The sequence below is a fragment of the Salvelinus namaycush genome, chromosome 11 (assembly GCF_016432855.1).
Source record: "Salvelinus namaycush isolate Seneca chromosome 11, SaNama_1.0, whole genome shotgun sequence".
Taxonomy (NCBI): Eukaryota; Metazoa; Chordata; class Actinopteri; order Salmoniformes; family Salmonidae; genus Salvelinus; species Salvelinus namaycush.
Genome location: NC_052317.1, coordinates 29,318,928 through 29,339,826, shown reverse-complemented (window position 1 = coordinate 29,339,826; position 20,899 = coordinate 29,318,928). Strand labels below are relative to the sequence as shown.

General features: G+C 40.7%; 2 protein-coding genes across 3 annotated transcripts; one reads left to right on the top strand and one right to left on the bottom strand.

Annotated features, from left to right (window-relative positions):
- Positions 1-12,558: 12,558 nt before the first annotated feature.
- Positions 12,559-16,707, bottom strand: LOC120055984 (HIG1 domain family member 1A, mitochondrial-like). The gene is made up of 4 exons (XM_039004085.1): positions 16,574-16,707; positions 15,988-16,062; positions 15,105-15,239; positions 12,559-14,380 (listed from the first exon to the last, which is right to left on the bottom strand). Exons 2-4 carry the CDS (start codon positions 16,055-16,057, stop codon positions 14,289-14,291), a joined length of 297 nt encoding a protein of 98 aa, XP_038860013.1. The 5' UTR covers positions 16,058-16,062; positions 16,574-16,707; the 3' UTR covers positions 12,559-14,288.
- Positions 16,708-17,719: 1,012 nt separating this feature from the next.
- LOC120055596 (atypical chemokine receptor 2) lies at positions 17,720-19,356 on the top strand. 2 transcript variants are annotated; one of them, XM_039003476.1, is made up of 2 exons: positions 17,720-17,900; positions 18,009-19,356. In XM_039003476.1, exons 1-2 carry the CDS (start codon positions 17,766-17,768, stop codon positions 19,140-19,142), a joined length of 1,269 nt encoding a protein of 422 aa, XP_038859404.1. In that variant the 5' UTR covers positions 17,720-17,765; the 3' UTR covers positions 19,143-19,356. The 2 variants fall into 2 exon arrangements, with proteins under 2 accessions (XP_038859404.1, XP_038859405.1); XM_039003477.1 differs by lacking the exon at positions 17,720-17,900 and having other exon boundaries at positions 17,907-19,356.
- Positions 19,357-20,899: the final 1,543 nt, after the last annotated feature.

Here is a 20,899-nt window from a genome sequence, read left to right as displayed (position 1 = left end):
AAACTGGTGGTCAGTACCACATGTGGGATTGCCTGATATGAAATTGGGGTCGTGGGAGAATTTCCAAAATCCAGATTTTTTTTTTTTACTGTATATACAGAAAATATGTATACTTTAATATTGTCTGTGTATCTCAAAATCATTGTAATGTGGTTAACCTCAAAAATTGAAATTAAATTATCCAAATCTAAAAGATACATTTCATCCAGGGAGCGCCCTTAGATCATGGGAAAAGGATGGACTTGACCTTTGCACTTGAGTCATTCCCACGGTGAATGGTTAGGTCTGCTACCCTATGAAACCACACACTATTGCAGAGACTTTGATATTACCAACCACAATTGACATGGTGAAAACAGTGTTTGGGGAGGCAGAGGCACAGAAACTCATATCAATACCTTTGTCAGATAACACTATTAAACAAATCATTTTTGCTATAGCTAGCAATCATGAGGAAACTGACTGAACGACTCAAACTCCCCACCTTATGCTCTCCAAATAGACGTTAGCTGTGAGGGCCGAGATGCCCATGCATTGACTTTCTGTTCACTATACATGTCGGGGAATGTTATTCACGAGGACATTGTTCTGTCTCACGATTCCTGAGCATGAAAGGGCACAGGGGATGTTCAGTGTGCTGCGTGGCTATATTGACGAAAAACAGATTCCATGGGGTCAAATGGTAGGCTTTTGCACAGATTGGTCTCTAAAGCGGGACTGCGGGCAGGCCTCTGCACTCTAGTTATGAATGTGTTTCCCTATACTATATGGACGCATTGTATGATACGCAGAGAGCACCTGGCGGCAAAAGAGCTGAGCACAGAACTCTGAGATATACTGCAGCAGATAACTTTGATTGTAAACCACATCAAACCACATCCACAGCGCGCATGCCTGTTATTAACAAAACTATGAGGAGATATGGGATCAGAGCATGACAATGTTCTATTTCATACTAAGGCTTGGTGGTTATCAAGGGGGAGTGTTGGAAAGATGTTTTACATTGACAGAGGAACTATTGTCATTCACAATGGATGTAAAAAAAACTGACTTGGTTGACTTTCTGTGTAACGAAAAGAAAGTGTTTCTCCTTGCCTGTAACAGACGTATTTGGGAAACTGAATGAAATGAAAGCAAGCATGCAGGGGAAATACAAAAACATTCTGCAGATGAGTGACCGAATTAGTGGATTCAGAGGAAAGTGCATGTTTCCCTCGACTATGCATGTTTCTAACAGAAAACAGCATCAGTAAGTGTCCCACACGAGTGAGGACTGCTCATCTCCAATGCTTGGAAGAGCACTTTGGGACCGACTTCCCAATCCGTTTGAATGTGATCCTGACTCAGTTGCAGTGGCGATTTTAGCATGTAAATCTTGGTGGGGCAAGAAAATAAGAAAGTGGGATGCTGTCACGTTCGCTGGAATAATTATTGGACCAAGGCGCAGCAGATGTTGAGTTCCACATTATTTATTAGAAAGTGAAACTAAGCAAAGACAAAAACAAATAAACAATAAACTAACAACGAACCGTGACTACAGAGATGCTACGTGCACTAACTCAAAACAATATCCCATAAACACAGGTGGGAAAAACAGCTACTTAAATATGATCCCCAATTAGAGACAACGATTACAAGCTGCCTCTAATTGGGAATCATACAAATCACCAACATAGAAAATAAACTAGAACACCACATATAAATAAATCACCCCCAGTCACGCCCTGACCCACTTCACCATAGAGAAACAATGGCTCTCTATGGTCAGGGCGTGACAGATGCATGCCAGCAAAGCCACTACACAACACAACACCAAACAATACATTAATTGCACTATAATGGCGACAAACGGTGCCCACAAACTGTTAGGGCCTACATACTGCTGTCCCAACAGCATTCCCAACATCTTACGACTGTTACACCTGGCTATCAGCAGAGCCTTGTCTGTCAGCAAAACAGTTCCTTCAGCTTCATTTACTGCCTTTTAAAAAAACATAGCTGATATGGCTGACTTGCTTAAACAACTGTGGTTTCTAATGACAATTGAGATGTATCAACTATGGCATAAGGGGAAGACAAGCACATAAGAGACAATCCGAAATTCTGGTAAGACAATAATGAGCGAGCTAGGATGGACTTAGTCAATTTAACTATTTGTTTAGCACTTTTGAAGTGTACAGCGACAGAATTAAGAACATGGGCCATTCTTACAGTGTTCTCCTTGTACACCAAGTCAGAAGCGTAGGATAAATAATGATAAATAATGATTACATTTCTCGAAAACAGGTTATAGGCTACATGTGCACCACCAAGTCAGAACAGCATGCAAAATGAATAGAGGTAAATAGACCAAATTATTAGGGTGAGGCATATGGGCTACTAACATCTTAATACACAACATACACTTCAAATTAATTTATTAGCTACAGTATAGATATCTCCCTGGCATATTACAGCAGCATACAATACATTTTTGGACTCAACTTGTGTTGTGCTCACTTGAACAGGAAGGTGGCGCGGTGGTCCTTCGTGGGGAAATTTTGTAATCAAAGTCTGGCATTCTCTGGATTTATGGTGCTTTCAAAACAACAGGGAATCTGAAAAAAACAAGGTTGAATCATGATGACGTCATTGATGTTCAGTTCGTAGCTCTAGAAAGAGGCCGGATTTCCAATTCCGAGTTGGATGACCGTTCTAAATGTATTTTCCCAGTTGGAGCTTGTTTATTCCCAACTTCCCAGTTGTCTTGAACTCACTGAAGTCAAGTTTTCGCAGTTCAGAGTTAACAGTTGTTTTGAGCGCGGCACAAATCATGTTTCATTGACACCAGGGCCAATGTTGAATGTTTTTAAACTTGGAAAAGGGCTCCTTAATCCCAGATTTGGGACCACGCAGCCACTGAATAGCAGGCTAGTGATTGGTTTGTAATGCTAGCAGTTAACGTTAGCCACTGTCACTGATTCCTTCCGAACCACTCATTGTTGAATTTGCGAATTCCAACTTGTTGTGTAATGTTTATGTCCAATGGCCGATGAGCGCTGATACATTTTATCTATAATTTTTCTTCATTTGACAAGGATTAAAAAGGATTTGCCAGTAGATTGTCGACTTGATTCATGATGATGATTACTAGCTAAGATTTTGAAGTATGATGTTGACATGATCAGTCCATTCACAGCTACCCTACATATAACGTGATTTGACGTCATTTTATCTGTGTTCAATGACCTTGAGCGCCCAAGGGGCTAGAATTTCAATGACCTTGAGCACCCAAGGGGCTAGAATTTTCTAGCTCTACCCTTAGACTTGGCGGTGACGAAGTGTCCTCATGAGTGACAAAACACTGAGGCAATCACAGCGCAATGCACCGTATTTTCTCAGGGCTTGCCCCACCATCACAGAAAGCACGGAGCTAGACTGAAACACCTCCATTTTAGAGCTGCCTTACTCAGGAAAACAAAAAAGGGTCCACGTTTGTATGCGGCTTTATTAACTCAATGATATGTATTTCTTTTTACATTGTTTGCAAACTGATATGTGACATGTATTAATGCCAAAATAACATGCAAAATAGGCAAGCCCCCAAAACAGGTGGGGTTCTGCCCCACATACCCTGAATGACGGGTTGCCACTGCTCAGTTGACATGCCGGTAAGCAAAATTGAAAAGCTGTTCGAGCTGTCATGTGACCGAATGCATTCACGGGTCACTACGGATAAGCGTTGGTTCCTGACTCAAAAGGAATACCCTCCTGTTTCCCTCTGAGCATTAACGCCGCTTTCAAAACTCAGAAATCTCAAACTTCAGACTTCTTAACGTTCAAGACAACTGGGAATTTGGAAAAAACAGAGCTCTGTCTCAGAAAAATCGTTTTTAACGTTCATCCAACTCGGAATTCCAACTCAGGAACTCTGCCCCTTTCCCACCGCTCCAACATTCCGACCTGAAAATCACTGACATCATGATTTGACCTTGTATTTTTCCAACTACCTAGTGTTCTTGAAAGAACCATAAAACGAATTTTACCCTTCGCCAGCTCATATATATATGAAGCTGGATTCAGTGTTCTCGTCTGCATTAAAAACAAATATCGATTCTAGTTGGATGTGACAGCAAAGACGAGGTGCGCACTGTCGACCACGCCCCCTGACTTTGAAAATCTCCAATGCGACATGCGTCAAGCACACCCATCTCATTAGTGTGGTGAGAACATACATTGTGTCAGACTAATTTGCAATTGACTGTCATAGCCCCACATTAAAGGTATGTGATGGTGAGTTGAGAAGACAATCAATGGCTGCTAATTGCATAATTTTTTTTCAGATGGTTGGGGTCATGAGAATTTACAGATATCAAAATGGGGTGGTTGGCCAAAAATGTTTGGGAACCCCAGGCTTACGGTATGCATAATGTTAGGCTGCATTGGGGGATACAATGTTGTCCAACTTTAAAAATATTGAACTAACTTTATAAAAATTCACACTTTTTACTAAGATCATCTGTGTGATCAGTGTCTAGCTGGAAGTGGTTCTAGTCGTCCTGGGTCTCAGTGGCCTTCTGATCCTTCTCCTTCTGTTTGTCTAGTCTTCTCTGGTAATGTTTCTCCTGTTGCTCCTGTGGAGCCTGGAACTGTAGTCGTAGGCTATTGGGGGTCATTGGGGGATAACTGGATCATGGACTTCCTGTTCGATCGAGTCATATGGGTGAGGGTGGGATCAGAATTGTCAATGGGGTTGAAGTGGAGGATGGTACTCCTCGGAAGTGTGGTTAGTCCGGTGTTGTTCGCCCTGATGACAGATTACATATTTAAAGAGGTGGGACAGGGAATGTGTGTGGCCTTGTATGCTAATGATGTGGCTGTATGGAATACAGGTGGGAATGTGAAATATGTGATGAGGAAGATGCAAGAAGTTGTGGAAGATTGGTCTCTAACATGGGGTTTTAGGATGTCTGTGGCCAAGTCCTGCATTATGGTGTATTCTAGGATGAAGGTTAAAGATGTTAGGCTGCAAATATACGGTCAGGATATACAGTCGTGGCCAAAGGTTTTGAGAATGACACAAATATACATTTTCACAAAGTCTGCTGCCTCAGTTTGTATGATGGCAATTTGCATATACTCCACAATGTTATGAAGAGTGATCAGATGAATTGCAATTAATTGCAAAGTCCTTCTTTGCCATGCAAATGAACTGAATCCCCCCCCCCCCCCCCCAAAAAACAATCCACTGCATTTCAGCCCTGCCACAAAAGGACCAGCTGACATCATGTCAGTGATTCTCTCATTAGGTGTAAGTGTTGACGAGGACAAGGCTGGAGATCACTCTGTCATGCTGATTGAGTTCGAATAACAGACTGGAAGCCTCAAAAGGAGGGTGGTGCTTGGAATCATTGTTCTTCCTCTGTCAACCATGGTTACCTGCAAGGAAACATGTGCCGTCATCATTGCTTTGCACAAAAAGGGCTTCACAGGCAAGGATATTGCTGCCAGTAAGATTGCACCTAAATCAACCATTTATCAGATCATCAGATCTTCAAGGAGAGCGGTTCAATTGTTGTGAAGAAGGCTTCAGGGTGCCCAAGAAAGTCCAGCAAGCGCCAGGACCGTCTCCTAAAGTTGATTCAGCTGCGGGATCGGGGCACCACCAGTACAGAGCTTGCTCAGGAATGGCAGCAGGCAGGTGTGAGTGCATCTGCACGCACAGTGAGGCGAAGACTTTTGGAGGATGGCCTGGTGTCAAGAAGGGCAGCAAAGAAGCCATATTCTGCAAAAGGTACAGGGATTGGACTGCTGAGGACTAGGGTAAAGTCCTTTTCTCTGATGAATCCCCTTTCCGATATTTTGGGGCATCCGGAAAAAAGCTTGTCCGGAGAAGACAAGGTGAGCGCTACCATCAATCCTGTGTCATGCCAACAGTAAAGCATCCTGAGATCATTCATGTGTGGGGTTGCTTCTCAGCCATGGGAGTGGGTTCACTCACAATTTTGCCTAAGAACACAGCCATGAATAAAGAATGGTACCAACACATCCTCCGAGAGCAACTTCTCCCAACCATCCAGGAACAGTTTGGTGACGAACAATGCCTTTTCCAGCATGATGGAGCACCTTGCCATAAGGCAAAAGTGATAACTAAGTGGCTCGGAGAACAAAACATTGATATTTTGGGTCCATGGCCAGGAAACTCCCCAGACCTTAATCCCATTGAGAACTTGTGGTCAATCCTCAAGAGGCGGGTGCACAAACAAAAACCCACAAATTCTGACAAACTCCAAGCATTGATTATGCAATAATGGGCTGCCATCAGTCAGGATGTGGCCCAGAAGTTAATTGACTGCATGCCAGGGCGGATTGCAGAGGTCTTGAAAAAGAAGGGTCAACACTGCAAATATTGACTCTTTGCATCAACTTCATGTAATTGTCAATAAAAGCCTTTGACACTTATGAAATGCTTGTAATTATACTTCAGTATTCCATAGTAACATCTGACAAAAATATCTAAAGACACTGAGGCAGCAGACTTTGTGAAAATTAATATTTGTGTCATTCTCAACTTTTGGCCACGACTGCGGGTAGGGTGTCCGAATTTAAGTATCTAGGTATGTGGTTTGATGAGAGGCTTACGTGGAAGTTGAGTATATTTAAATTTAGTGCAGGAAGGTGCAGAACCTCATGAGGGCAGTGGCAGGATGTGATTGGGGGTCAAATAGACAAACACTGTTGTGTATGTACCAGTCATTGATCAGGTCATTTTTGGATCATGGGTGCTTTGTATATGGATCAGCAGCCAAAACGGTACTATAGTGCCTGGATAGGATACAGTCAAGGGCATTGAGATTGTGTGTGGGTGCCTTCAGAACGACACCTGTTGAGGCATTACAAGTGGATAGTGAGGAACTGCCACTGAGGATAAGGCAGAACAAACTTGCATTAGCGTAATTGGGCGAGGTTGAAAGGGAGTTCAGAAGGACATCCTGCGGTCACAGTAACTGGGGAATTCTGGGAGCTAGGAATGGGTAAGCAGAGGGAGAACGGGTGGACAATCGGGCAGAAAGTGGTAGAATATGAACTGGGGGAGAGAGAGATAGGGCCAGCAATTGCATTGGGGAACGTTCCTCCATGGCTGTTTCCGAAACCATGTGTAGATGTGCACATGATTGAGGGCAGGAGAGAATGGGGTGAGGACGTGAGACGGCGTGTGGAGAGATATATAGATAATCATTTTTATTTGTTTTTAAGGATATACTGTATAGAGATGGTTCAAAGGATCCAGTCAGTGGTAGGGTGGGGGCAGGGGTGTATATCCCAGATTTCAATGTTAGAGTATGTAAGAGGTTATAAACTGATTATGTGTCAGTGTATGCGGCCGAGTTGATGACCATGATTATAGATTTGAGATGGGTGGAAGAGGTGAAACGACATACCAGAGTGGTGATCTGCTCTAATTTGGCTGCAGTGTTCAGTAGTGTGAATACAGGCAGGTTGGATAGAGGAGACATGTTTGTGGAGATGATGGTGTTGTTAATGGGATTGGAGAGGATGGGTTCCCTCCCATGTGGGTGTGGATAGTAATGAGAAGGCCGATGTGGTGGCTAAGAGTGCTGTGACGAGAGAGTGGGTAGATGTTCAGGTTCCGCTGGCCCGCAGTTAAGTAAAGTCCTTGATAGGGGGAAAAAGGGCTTGATCTTTGGCAAAGGGAGTGGGATGCTCATAGTAAGCGGAGGCAATTTTATCACGTTCACCTGTCAGTAAAGGAAGAGGTGGGGAGTATGGGATGTAGGAGAGAGGAAGTTGTGTGGAGTGGACTACGGTTTGGGCACACAGGTTTGAATGCCACGTTGTGCATAAGGAAACATGAAACAGGTCTGTGTGATGTGTGTTTAGTGGAGGAAACAGTGGAGCATGTGTTGATATTTTGTGAACTGCATGAAGTAGATAGGGAGAGATTGTGTGAAAGGGTTTGGGTGGTGTAGTGGGGGGAGGAAAGGGGAGGGAAGTGGTGTCTAGGGCTTAATTTCACTTTCTTGGAGGAACAGGACTAATGAAGAGATTGGCCATGATTGGCCTCACACTCCAGTCCAATAGGTGGTGGGGTATTCACCTTAAAAGTTGGATGTGAACTGCCAACCCGATCCCAAACAAGAATAAGAAGAAAGGGCAAGCCCCACCCATAATCCCGTGGTCAAGATGGCTGCGACTCAGTCCGTTAGTGTGGAGAAGCTAAAACTATATAAATCTTGGAACAACATTGATATGTGGTGAATGCAAAGACTCCACAGATGATAAGGCCTGTGACCTACCATTTTCGAATCACAGCCCAGAGTCAAGAAATTACTTTGTTTTCACTAAACAACAAAACATTTTACAAGGTAAGCTTAGAGTTCCACGGGGGGGGGGGGGGGGGGGGTGTCAAATTAATCGTTGGGTTTTTACGTAACAAAAGTAGCCTATTGTTAATGTTCTCAGATAACATATGGCTGAATTAAAACATCAAATGTCCACCCAGTGACTACATCTTTGCGCATGAAAAGTGGTGTTTTTGTCTTTCAACCTGTGGTATAGCATAAGACTGGAGAGCTGGTAAAATGAAAGATTGACAGTCATGTTACCAATAAGATAAGCTTTACAGTCATATCAGATGATCTGGGTGGGACTGGGTAGGTCTGACTTGCTCTTTTGTGTAATACTAACCATTGCTACCAGCATTGTGAAAGGACGCACTCAGAACACATTAGGTATTTTGAACAGATGCTTTCAAAGCCTTGGCATGAACATGTTTTGGACTGTATGTATAGCCAACACACAGTATAGGCCTATGTAATTGTGTCCTGTTTGTGCAATATTTTCTAATTAGTTTTCCACTGGGAGGCAGGGACACAGGCCTACCCACTTTGGAGCCAAGCCCACCCAATCAGGTTGAGCAAAAACAAAAAAGAACACTGTCACCTTCGTTTAGAGATGGATTGGACCAAGGTGCAGCGTGGTAGGCGTACATCATATATTTATTAAATGAACACCAAAAACAAGAAAGAATAAACGACACGTAAAGTTTTGTAGCGCTAACACAGCAACTAACCAAAAACAAGATCCCACAACCTAAAAGTGGAAAAGGCTGCCTAAGTATGATCCCCAATCAGAGACAACGATAGACAGCTGCCTCTGATTGGGAACCATACCCGGCCAACAAAGAAATAGAAAAACTAGAATGCCCACCCAAATCACACCCCGACCTAACTGTCACGCCCTGACCGTAGATTGCTTTGTATGTTTCTATTTTTAGTTTGGTCAGGGTGTGATGTGGGTGGGTATTCTATGTTGTAGGTCTAGGTTTTCTATTTCTATGTGTTTGGCCTGGTATGGTTCTCAATCAGAGGCAGCTGTCTATCGTTGTCTCTGAGAGCCATACTTAGGTAGCCTGTTTTACCACTTTTGTTTGTGGGTGGTTATTTTCTGGTTAGTGTTGCACCTGTCAGAATTGGTCGTTTTGTTGTTTTTGTTCGTGTATTCATCTTGATTAAATGTATTACGTACCACGCTGCACTTTGGTCCTCTTCTCTTTCTCCAGACGACAATCGTTACACTAACCAAATAGAGAAATAAAAAGGCTCTCTAAGGTCAGGGCGTGACAAACACATAATTACTACAAAAGGAACCAGTTTATAATTCCTCATGGCCTGCTATGTGCAGTGGGGGAGGGGAACTTACTGAAGTAGTTAGACATTTACAGAGTTTGCCTCTGAGAGAGGGCTGTGAGATGGTGTGATAAAAGTCACCAGCAGGGAATTTGTAGCAAAGTTTAGGCTGGGTGTTAACGTTAAGTATATTGCTTTTACATAACAGTAATGTAGTGATGTGTATCTTAGCAATATCGATCCTTTTGTATTCCTTTATTTTTTTCTCCACGGAGAGGATGATGACGTTTAGGAGCAAATCACCCCCAAATCAAATCAAATGTTATTAGTCACATGCGCCGAATACAACAGGTGTAGACCTTACAGTGAAATGCTTCCTTACGAGCCCCTAACCCACAATGCAGTTAAAAAAAAATATGAGTAAGAATAAGAAATAAAAGTAACAAGTAATTAAAGAGCAGCAGTAAAATAACAATAGCGACACTATACACAGTGGGGTACCGGTACAGAGTCAGTGTGCGGGGGCACCGGTAAGTTGAGGTAATATGTACATGTAGGTAGAATTATTAAAGTGACTGGAGGGGGGCGGGCAATGCAAATAGTCTGGGTAGCCATTTGATTAGATGTTCAGGAGTCTTATGACTTGGAGCTAGAAGATGTTGAGAAGCCTCTTGGACCCAGATTTGCCGCTCCGGTACCGCTTGCCGTGCGGTAGCAGAGAGAACAGTCTATGACTAGGGTGGCTGGAGTCTTTGACAATTTTTAGGGCCTTCCTCTGACACCGCCTGGTATAGAAGTCCTGGATGGCAGGAAGCTTGGTCCCAGTGATGTACTGGGCCGTACGCACTACCCTCTGTAGTGCCTTGCGGTCGGAGACCGAGCAGTTGCCATACCAGGCAGTGATGCAACCAGTCAGGATGCCTTCGATGGTGCAGCTGTAGAACCTTTTGAGGATCTGAGGACCCATGCCATATCTTTTCAGTCTCCTGAGGGGGAATAGGTTTTGTCGTGCCCTCTTCCCGACTGTCTTGGTGTGCTTGGACCATGTTAATTTGTTGGTGATGTGGACACCAAGGAACTTGAAGCTCTCAACCTGCTCCCCCTGCCGGTCAAGGTCTTCACCCTCCCCTGCCAGATCCACAACCCCCACTGCTGTCTCTAATGATGGTTCAAGATCCACCAGTTTACACTCCTCTTCCACTATCTCCACTGCAGGCCCTGGCTCCACTCCTCTCTCAGACAGTTCATCTAGAGGTGGGGGGACAGGGAGGACAACTAGGCCTCAACAGAGAAGATGGAGGAGCAGAGGTAGAGGCACTGGAACCAGCACTGGAACCAGCACAACAGAGGGAGATGAACCTGAGGACAGATGGCACACACGCATTGAAGATTATGTGGACCCAGGTTCACTTGGATGTCCTTTGACACACGACAGTGTTTGAGAGCGGTTGATATTGTAGAAATTGTGTTTTTACAGTGACCAATAACTTTTAGGCATATTCAATGTGTAATAGCAATGGATTTCCCTAATTTACATACTTAGGACACTTTGGAGAGGTTGAGGGGACACTTGGATATGTCCCTTGACCGCAACTAATACCCATTACTAAAACATCTGTAAAGTTCAAGCTGTTGTGTCTATCAATCCCATTTTTTCCAGAAGTTTTAGACTTTTTGTGGAAGCCATCTGATGTGTTTCCAGCTTTATTCATCAATAATTGACTTACATGTTGTCCAAAAAACAGTTTGTGTGTGCTTGAACTTGTGTGATCTGAACTGTGCCATTCCTATCTATGTTCTGACCATTACTTTATAATCTCCCAGATGATTTATTTCTAATGACACCAAGTTTATGCATGTCCTTATGTAACTGCTCATTAAAAGCACTTACATTTGGGTATGTCTATTTAGGCGGAAATCTACATTTTTGCCATTACATTTAAGAGGTTTTAAGCTAGCTAGTTACTGTTATGTTGTAGCTAAACGCGGAACTAATTAACATCTGCTTCCTGTTATAACATCTAACGCTAAGAAGGTTGTTTAAAATGAAGATATCTGTGGTTATAAGCTTGTTTTGGGGTCAGTGCTTTTTGGGATCATTGTCCCAGGACATAGACATGTCCTTATATGGGCAGAAAGTTTACATGCTTGTTAATCTAACTGCGCTGTCCAATTTACAGTAGCTATTACAGTGAGGGAAAAAATACCATGCTATTGTTTGAGGAGAGTGCACAACAAAACTTTATCACGGCAACTGGTTTGATACATTTACCTCTGAAGGTAAATAATGTACTTACATTCAGTAATCTTGCTCTGATTTGTCATCCTGAGGGTCCCAGAGATAAAATATAGCATAGTTTTGTTTGATAAAATCCATTTTTATATTCAAATGTAAGAACGGGTTCTACAGTTTGTGCTGTGTCTGGGTATGTCATTTTAGACGAAAATTTTAAAAAAGGGTCCGATTCTTAAGAGGTTTTACCCCTTAACCATCTTGAATTTTAACTTCAACGGTAGTGTGGACGTCCCCCACGGATCCCGATTGGCATGGACTGTCGTTTTGGTAGTGGCGACGCACTTCCTAGTCCCATCGAATGCTATCATTTCCATGGCAACGTGCTCTTCCTTGGAGGCACGCACGGCGCAACAGGTCAACAGGCGGGGAGAGGACCAGGCCCCGTGTCCAGTCTGATGTTTTTGCCAGACATACTGGATGATCAAATCATAGACATACAGTAGACCTACGTCATTCAATCAAACACATGACCATTTTGATTTGGCAACCTGTGTGCCAGTGCATTCAACATTATCAGTCTACAGTTATTATTGAAACCCATAATAATCCAAAGTACATTAGAATGAGTGTGATGAAGTGGGTTAATATTGTTTTCTGACTGATTTTCTAAAGTAATATTGTCATACACAACACTTAATAATAATTTGTATTTATTTCACACACTATTGTTGATGAATATGTTCCAGTGCACTCAACATTGGGAGAGAGAATGACTTATAACATAGATAGTAAAAATATCATCAGTTTGTAGACAATGCCTTAAATGCAGTTCCATACAAGTTATGATTATAGGCCCACTGCCCAATTACTTACTCTGTATAAACAATTCAGCCATTAGCTGTGTGAGACCACTTTATTACAGAATATCAATTTATCTTTCTATCAGAAAACAAAAATCACACAAGGATATCTTTTGAGATCCTGATTTAGGTAGTCCGAGTGCCAGACTAATAGAGTGTGTTAGCCTCTCCTATTGTCAGGTCACAGGTCACTACCACCTATTAGGGGGATGCTTTATTGCACTCATAAGTAAAGGCCATTTGACAATAGTAAGGTGCAACACATATTTTTCATTGGTAAAATGCAATACATAAAGATGTACTAGGCAGATATCGCTCCGCCATTTCCTGGTTGCTAAATCGTAAAAATTCTAATAGTTTGTCTAATTTCAGTGTATGTGACAAAACAAGCAAGTATAGTGTAAAGAATCATTGTACCGTCTAAACTGCTGTGAAATGTATTTTCACATAGGCAAAAATATTGTATGTTCAGCTGTTTGAAGCTGGTACACAAAACCGAAAGTAAAAGTTGCAAAAATTAAACTTAAAAGTGGAAAGCATAGAAATAGTGCACATAGAACAGATCTACCGCTAGACTTGCTGTCAATGAGTGACAAATCGATTACTCACATTTCTATGTGAATTTTGTCAGGTCACCCAAAAAGTTACACATTGCAGCTTTAATAATAGAGTGAATCTAAATAATGTAACGATCAACCAATAAAATAAACAAATACAATAAAATATTCTTCCAAAGGAAATCCAGAAAAGCATTGAGTGACGATTGGAATAGTGGTGGTTGACCAAGACCTGTGTCCTAATAACAGCTGGTTGTCTTGTACCAACAGTCACTTCAACTCAAACTACCTAATAGCCTTTGCTGATCCAGAGCATGTTATATAGCCCTCAAACTCAACTCTGGACCTCAAAGCCAGTTCCACTGTATTTTTTCATTGTTCCCCTTTAGTCAGAGGCTGGGACAATAGGTGCGTGCAATTAATTGTCAGGTAGAATAGAACCAGCAGGCTTCGGACCTCGTAGGGTAAGAGTACCCGTTTTATAGCATCAAATGGCTGTTTGCTCCTCATTTGATAACCAGATGTAACTAACATCCTTAGCAATAAATATTTCATACAACATCCTGTGACCTATCCCAAAATATTGTTCTCTTAAAATCTAAAACTATTTTTTAGAATGTGAGTTTCCACTACCACTTGTCCTCTAGTCAACCAAGTACCTTCAACAGACTTGCATTCACAATAATCTCATATATCATGTTTTGTGTGTCACTAAGCTGCAATACCATCTCAGGTAGTTACAGTTGGCTCATATCTATGTCTCATCAAAGTGACAACCCTCAGGAAACACACACAAAACTGAGTTGAGGTAAGGCACGGCATCTTCGTATAAAAAGAGTGCAGTAGACATTCTTGTTGAGTGAGAATTCCTTAAAACTACCTAGTACATTAAGAGGTGTGTTATATGTGGGAAAGATGTGTAGATATACAACTTATGGCAAACTGAGATAATATTAAGGGGACATACAAAATATAAATCCAAAAGAGTCCATATTCATTTATCGGGTTATTTGTGTTGAAATGCAGTCTGCTGTTGCAATGCCTTCAGTTCTTCTCTTGGCTTCACAATGTAGTCTTTGTACATGGAATAAATGACACCTGAAAAACAGAGGGAAGAAAATGTTAAATAAAGATAATTTCCAAAACTGGTAAATAAAATTACATTGTATTGGAGCTGCTGTAACTATTAAATAAGAAAGTGTACATTTCATACGGTAAACTTTTTCATGTAACATAGCAACATAATGACAACATCTGCAGGGTGAAAGGCTTTCAGACTAGTTTATATCTAGAATAATAATGTATCAAAATAACAGTTTCCACATCCTGTGCGATCTGATCAGTAGCCAAATCTGTTTTGGGACAGATACATTTCGCCAGAAACCTTACAACACTGTGCTAAAATATTTCAATTTGGCATGTGCCAGAAAACTGGTGCCTGCAACGTTAAATAACATTACAACCTCATCCAATCACAATGTGGACACATGACACATTTAAAGGTCATGTGTGAACACAAAGGTATTTTATCAAATACAGATTTCAAGTTTAATACCAGTGGGGTGTTCCAGAAAGCAGGACCATTAAATTACCAAGCAAACTTTGATAAATATAGCTCCTGATTTTCTAAATTATTTAGAATGCTAAACTTGAATATGGGTTGTTGGTTGTCGAGTCAATTATTTAAAGTTAATATTTCTCAAATATTAAGTTATTTCATTATTTTTGGGACAGTTAGCTACCTGGCTTACTTATTGATCCTGCTTTCTGGAACAGCCCCTAGGTGTCAACAGGGTCCAACAGCCTGTAATACTGTACATACCAATGGTCATAGCTCCCACCACAAATCCTTGGGCCATAACACGCATGTGGATAAGGTGCACTGACATCTTCATGTCTCCACGGCTCTTCAACTTGTAAAGTCTGTAGCCCACAATGGAAAAGAATCCTGCCATCCCTAAAAAAAATTTAAAAAAATGTACACAATATTTTTTTTATTTCACCTTTATTTAACCAGGTAGGCTAGTTGAGAACAAGTTCTCATTTACAATTGCGACCTGGCCAAGATAAAGCATAGCAGTGTGAAGAGACAACAACACAGAGTTACACAATATAAAGGACGACTGGGCATATAGGACAATGGCAATTGAAGACATACAGTCAATATCTACATCAATAAAAAACAAAAAACAACCAATTTGCAGGTCCATAAAGGTGCATGAGAAAACTATGATGGATATGGGCTACAGGTGTGGTTGTGTGTGCTGTGTATATAAATTATTGGTAGTATACACTAGATGACTGACATGGGGCACTGTTTTAAAGCCACCATCTTGGCAATCCCCCACCGTTGTAAAAAATATTTTCGAAGCAATGGAAATGAATTTGTCAATGTCTACATTTGTTTTTGCCACGTTCATTCTATTACAGAGACTTTAATGCATACTTTTACATATTATGTGAGCTAAAAATAATTTTAAACATTTTCCTTAAAGTATCATTTTTATAAAGTTCTAATGTCACTGTCCGCACTACAACAACAAAATACTTAATACATGTAATTTTGTCCTTGAAACATTTAATTGAAACACTGTAGAATTCCAACTTTCATTACTATGGAGACTGCTTCTTCTGGGGTGTGACAATATGGCCAATACATTGCATCAGCAATCCAGGGTTTACATACAACATTTTATACTACTCACCTATTGGGACAAAAGGATTCTCCTTCACCTTTCGCATAAACTTAGATTCTTCTTCGTCATATGCAGACATCTTGGCTGAAACCAGAAAATTATAATTACTCAGAGGTACTGTACTTTATAACATAAGTCTACCAAAGACGTTATTCACAATGATTGTCTCACTACATCAACGACACAGATAATTACATTAAATAGGCTATTAGCAGTAATATTATTGGAAAATATTGGGACATACTTATAGGTCTCAGTAGGCCTATTTGAGCTTGTAAAACCAATAATACAATAACTTGAAGTAGAAGTTCAGATATCAGTAACATGGTGTTCTCTTGGAAAATACAGTAAAACGTCGATTTATTTCAAGGACTGTTAGGATGTAACCTAATAGTTAATATCAGAGATTAAAGCAATGTGATAATGTAATACAGAATAACATTATAATTCATTCATTTTGGCCTAGCTATATAAGAGTTCCCACGTCGATGACACTTTTGAATGAAGGTCAAAGGAAACTGTTTCATAGTAAATATCACTTGTCATACCCTAAATAAAGACAACATCCGACATTAGAATGAACATTTATTCTTACCGTTTTGTCAAACTTCTATTGAAGATAATGGATCCGGACTGATTCTGTATGCGCTACACAGCAAATAGACACCGCGCTGTCCTTACATTGAGCAACTCAAACAGCAGTCCAAAATGAGGTAAAATTTTCACACACATGTGACGTAGGCTGTCTTTTTCCATTGAATTATCTCACACGTTTAGCCAATAAAAACCTCTCAACCTTTTTAAATTAATTTGTTCAATCTCTTGATTATTATGCCTTGTTTATGGTACATTTTATTATGGCTTTCCCTGGAAAATAATAAACTCGAGCTGCAAATAAACTAAATCGTTCACAGAAGAAAATCTGTATGAATTGTAGTACGGGGGGGATTACAAAATCGGTTATAACAGAGCATATACCTCCAAATAAAACGTGTTTATTAACTCCGAGATACACATGTGTACGTATGTATTTAAGGATCAGAGTATACATTTATTTTTGAGCTACTTACATTTACACTTACATAAACGTCGTTTTAAAGTTTATTGGAACGCCATTTCCCAGAGTGCAAAACGAAACGGGGGGGGGGGGGGGGGCGTGGTGTGGTGTTTTAAAATAGCTTGTCTCATCCGATGGGCGGATTCGCCACGTGCTAGAACAGAATGTACCCTAGTTATTTTGCATCTCGTGCTGTGAATCGATTTGCATTAAATTGTTATTTTATACAACTCAAATATCTATCATAGGTTTATAGACATTGATAGAATTGACTAAAAACACAGGTGGTTCATGTTTTAAATATTCAAAATAATAAACGTCTATACCCTATCTATACATAAAATAGAATCAAGTTAGGTCTATAGAGGTATAGGTCTAGAGGTAAATCGTTGAGTCATTGAGTTCAAACCTATAAACCTATCATTTAATTCAGATGTTTCCAAGAGGGTCTATAGTGGATTTTTGTTGCATTGGAAATAGAGTTTTTAAATTACAACCTGTCATGTGATAGGATACTCTCAAGGGGCAAAACATCAACATAGTATCTTGTGACATGTTTAAATAGAGGTTTTAACTATCCATTATCAATTTCTATGAACTTATTCCACAAATATGCTGTTTGATAAGTTCAGATTTTGAGTTTCCATTAAGAGTTAAAAAAAACACAGGATTTTACATACCTCTTATTTGTAAGAGGAAGAGGTAATGACAAATACCAGGAAACAGAGGAATGCCTTCTTACTTCAGACGAACTGCTTACTTTGTCATACCTATAGTGCTTATTACTCAAAGGCACTTTTGTATTGCTGGAACAGAACCTTTACTACTGGCTTTTAGGATTTCAGAAACACTTTTGTTTCCAGAGGTAAGCCTACTCTTTTGCATGCCTAAAACATCATAGAGGAATGTTGTTTCTTCTTCTTGATGGTATATCATCTATCTGAAGTCTGTATTTCACATTTCTCCTCCTTAGATATACAACAGGATAATGGATTTAAACATCTCAGAACTGAGTGATGATTATAATTACAGCCATTATTATGACTATGGAGATGAACCATTGGACGGCTTTGGACTTTGTGAAAAGGCACACGTCAAAGTATTTGGAAGAATTTTTCTACCCGTCTCTTACATTATCATTTGCACCCTCAGCATTATAGTAAATATACTTTTTATTTCAACTTTAATCAAATCCAAACATCATAGAAAAACATTTCCTATGAGTATGGCGATTTCTGATATGTTGTTTGCATTAACACTCCCTTTTTGGGCAGTATATGCCCATAATGAATGGATATTTGGCAATGATTCCTGCAAGACAGTTACTGCGATTTACATCACTACTTTGTACAGCAGTATCCTGTTCATCACTTGTATAAGTGTGGATAGGTATTTAAGTGTAGTATGGACTCTTTCCAACTGGAACCACTGTACACCTATGGAAAACACCTTAGTGTGCTTTGTGGTGTGGAGCCTCTCCATTTTAGCAGCAGCTCCACATTGGACCTTCGTTCAGGAACAAGAGTTTCACGGCCAGAAGATTTGCATGTACCCTTTTGGAGAGGAAAATCACTTGCCTCTGTGGAAGATTCTCATGAAGTTTCAGCTGAACGTCTTTGGGTTTCTCACACCTTTTCTGATCATGCTCTTCTGCTACCTGCGAGTCTGCTGTGCTGTAGCGAAGGTTAAAGTGGGACCGAGACGAAAGAGTCTGAAATTGGTCATGATAGTTGTTGTGGTATTTTTTGTGTTATGGTTCCCGTACAACATTGTGTCCTTTTTACACTCCTTGCAACACTTGCATGTGATTTCTAATTGTGCCACAAGCCTACATCTGGATTTCGCCATTCAGGTTACAGAGGTCATTGCCTATAGCCATGGTTTTGTAAATCCCATTGTGTATGCCTTTGTCAACAAGAGGGTTTGGAAGGGCTTTGCTAAGATGTGTGGGGGGAAATGCAGAAGAAGAACCAGTGATGAGTATGTGCTGGAGTGCTCCGATAGCACAAAGTCCATGTCAGTTCAGAGTGGAGTGATAGAGTTACAAGCAGTTCAGAGCTACCTAGAGAATAATACTCATCAACCAATAAACACAGAGCGGAGATAATCCTCCATAAGAGTTGAAATGGCTTTGCACAAATAACTGTTTACATTATAACATGTTAACTATACCTGGGGAGTTAATTGGATTATTTACAATCACTCTCTATTTACAGTGTGTTTGTGTCCTTCTATTCCTTGTATTCATATACAGTATATCATTGTACAAATAGGGGGGTATATTGGCAAAATACATGACAATAAAGATGTTTAATATTTGAGCAGTTTTTTTGCTATCACACAGTGTACTGAAAAAAATAAAGAAATAAAATAAAGTCACTCAGCATATGTGTGACACCAGTTAAACCTCTTGGCTATCTTACAAGGATAAAGTGGTGTCCTCCCTTCCTGTAACTCAGTTTCATAATGCCAGTACAGATTTTTTTTTAAATCAGGGCTATGTACAATGCATTTGAAAAGTGTTCAGACCTTTTGACTTTTTCCACATTTTGTTACCTTACAGCCTTATTCTAAAATTGCTTAAATTATTTTTTCCTCATAAATCTACACACAATGCCCCATAATGACAAAACAAAAACAGGTTTTTAGAAATGTTTGCAAATGTAAAAAACAGAAATACCTTATTTACATAAGTATTCAGATCCTTTGTTATGAGACTCAAAATTGAGCTCAGGTGCATCCTGTTTCCATTGATCATCCTTGAGATGTTTCTACAACTTGATTGGAGTCCACCTGTGGTAAATTCAATTGATTGGACATGATTTGGAAAGGCACACACCTATCTATATAAGTTCTGACAGTTGACAGTGCATGTCAGAGCAAAAACCAAGCCATGAAGTCGAAGGAATTGTCCGTACAGGATTGTGTCGAGGGACAGATCTGGGGAAGGGTACCAAAACATTTCTGCAGCATTGACGGTCCCCAAGAACACAGTGGCCTCCATCATTCTTAAATGGAAGAAATTTGGAACCACCAAGACTTCCTAGAGCTGGCCTCCCGGACAAACTGAGCAATAAAGGTGAAATAAAATAAAATTGGGGGAGAAGGGCCTTAGTCAGTTCCTCTGGGAAGATGGGAGAACCTTACAGAAGGACAACCATCTCTCCAGCACTCCACCAATCAGGCCTTTATGGAGTGGCCAGACGGAAGCTACTCCTCAGTAAAAGACACATGACAGCCCGCTTGGAGTTTGCCAAAAGGCACCTAAAGGACTCAGACAATGGGAAACAACAAGATTGAACTCTTTGGCCTGAATGCCAAGCGTCACGTCTGGAGGAAACCTGGCACCATCCCTAATAAGCATGGTGGTGGCAGCATCCTGCGATGGGGATGTTTTTCAGCAGCAGGAACTGGGAGACTAGTCAGGAACAAGGGAAAGATGAACGGAGCAAAGTACAGAGCAATCCTTGATGGAGACATGCTCTAGAGCACTCAGGACCTCAGAGTGGGATGAAGATTCACCTTCCAACAGGACAATAACCCTAAGCACACAGACAAGTCTCTGAATGTCCTTGAGTGGTCCAGCCACAGCCTGGACTTGAACAAGATCTAACATCCTCTGGAGAGACCTGAAAAAAGCTTTGCAAGGGGTCTGAATACTTTCCGAATGCACTGTATCTAGGTAGAGGATATCTACCGTATTCAAGGAATATATGTATAAAACTGCTAAAAATCTCAATGTAGCCTATTGCATCAGATTTTAAAATTTTTGTTTAAAAGTAATTTGTCGCAGACTAATCCCGAGGAGGTACTTCTAAGGTCGTAGTGGAAAGAAAGCAACTTTGACCCATCAGACTTTCCACC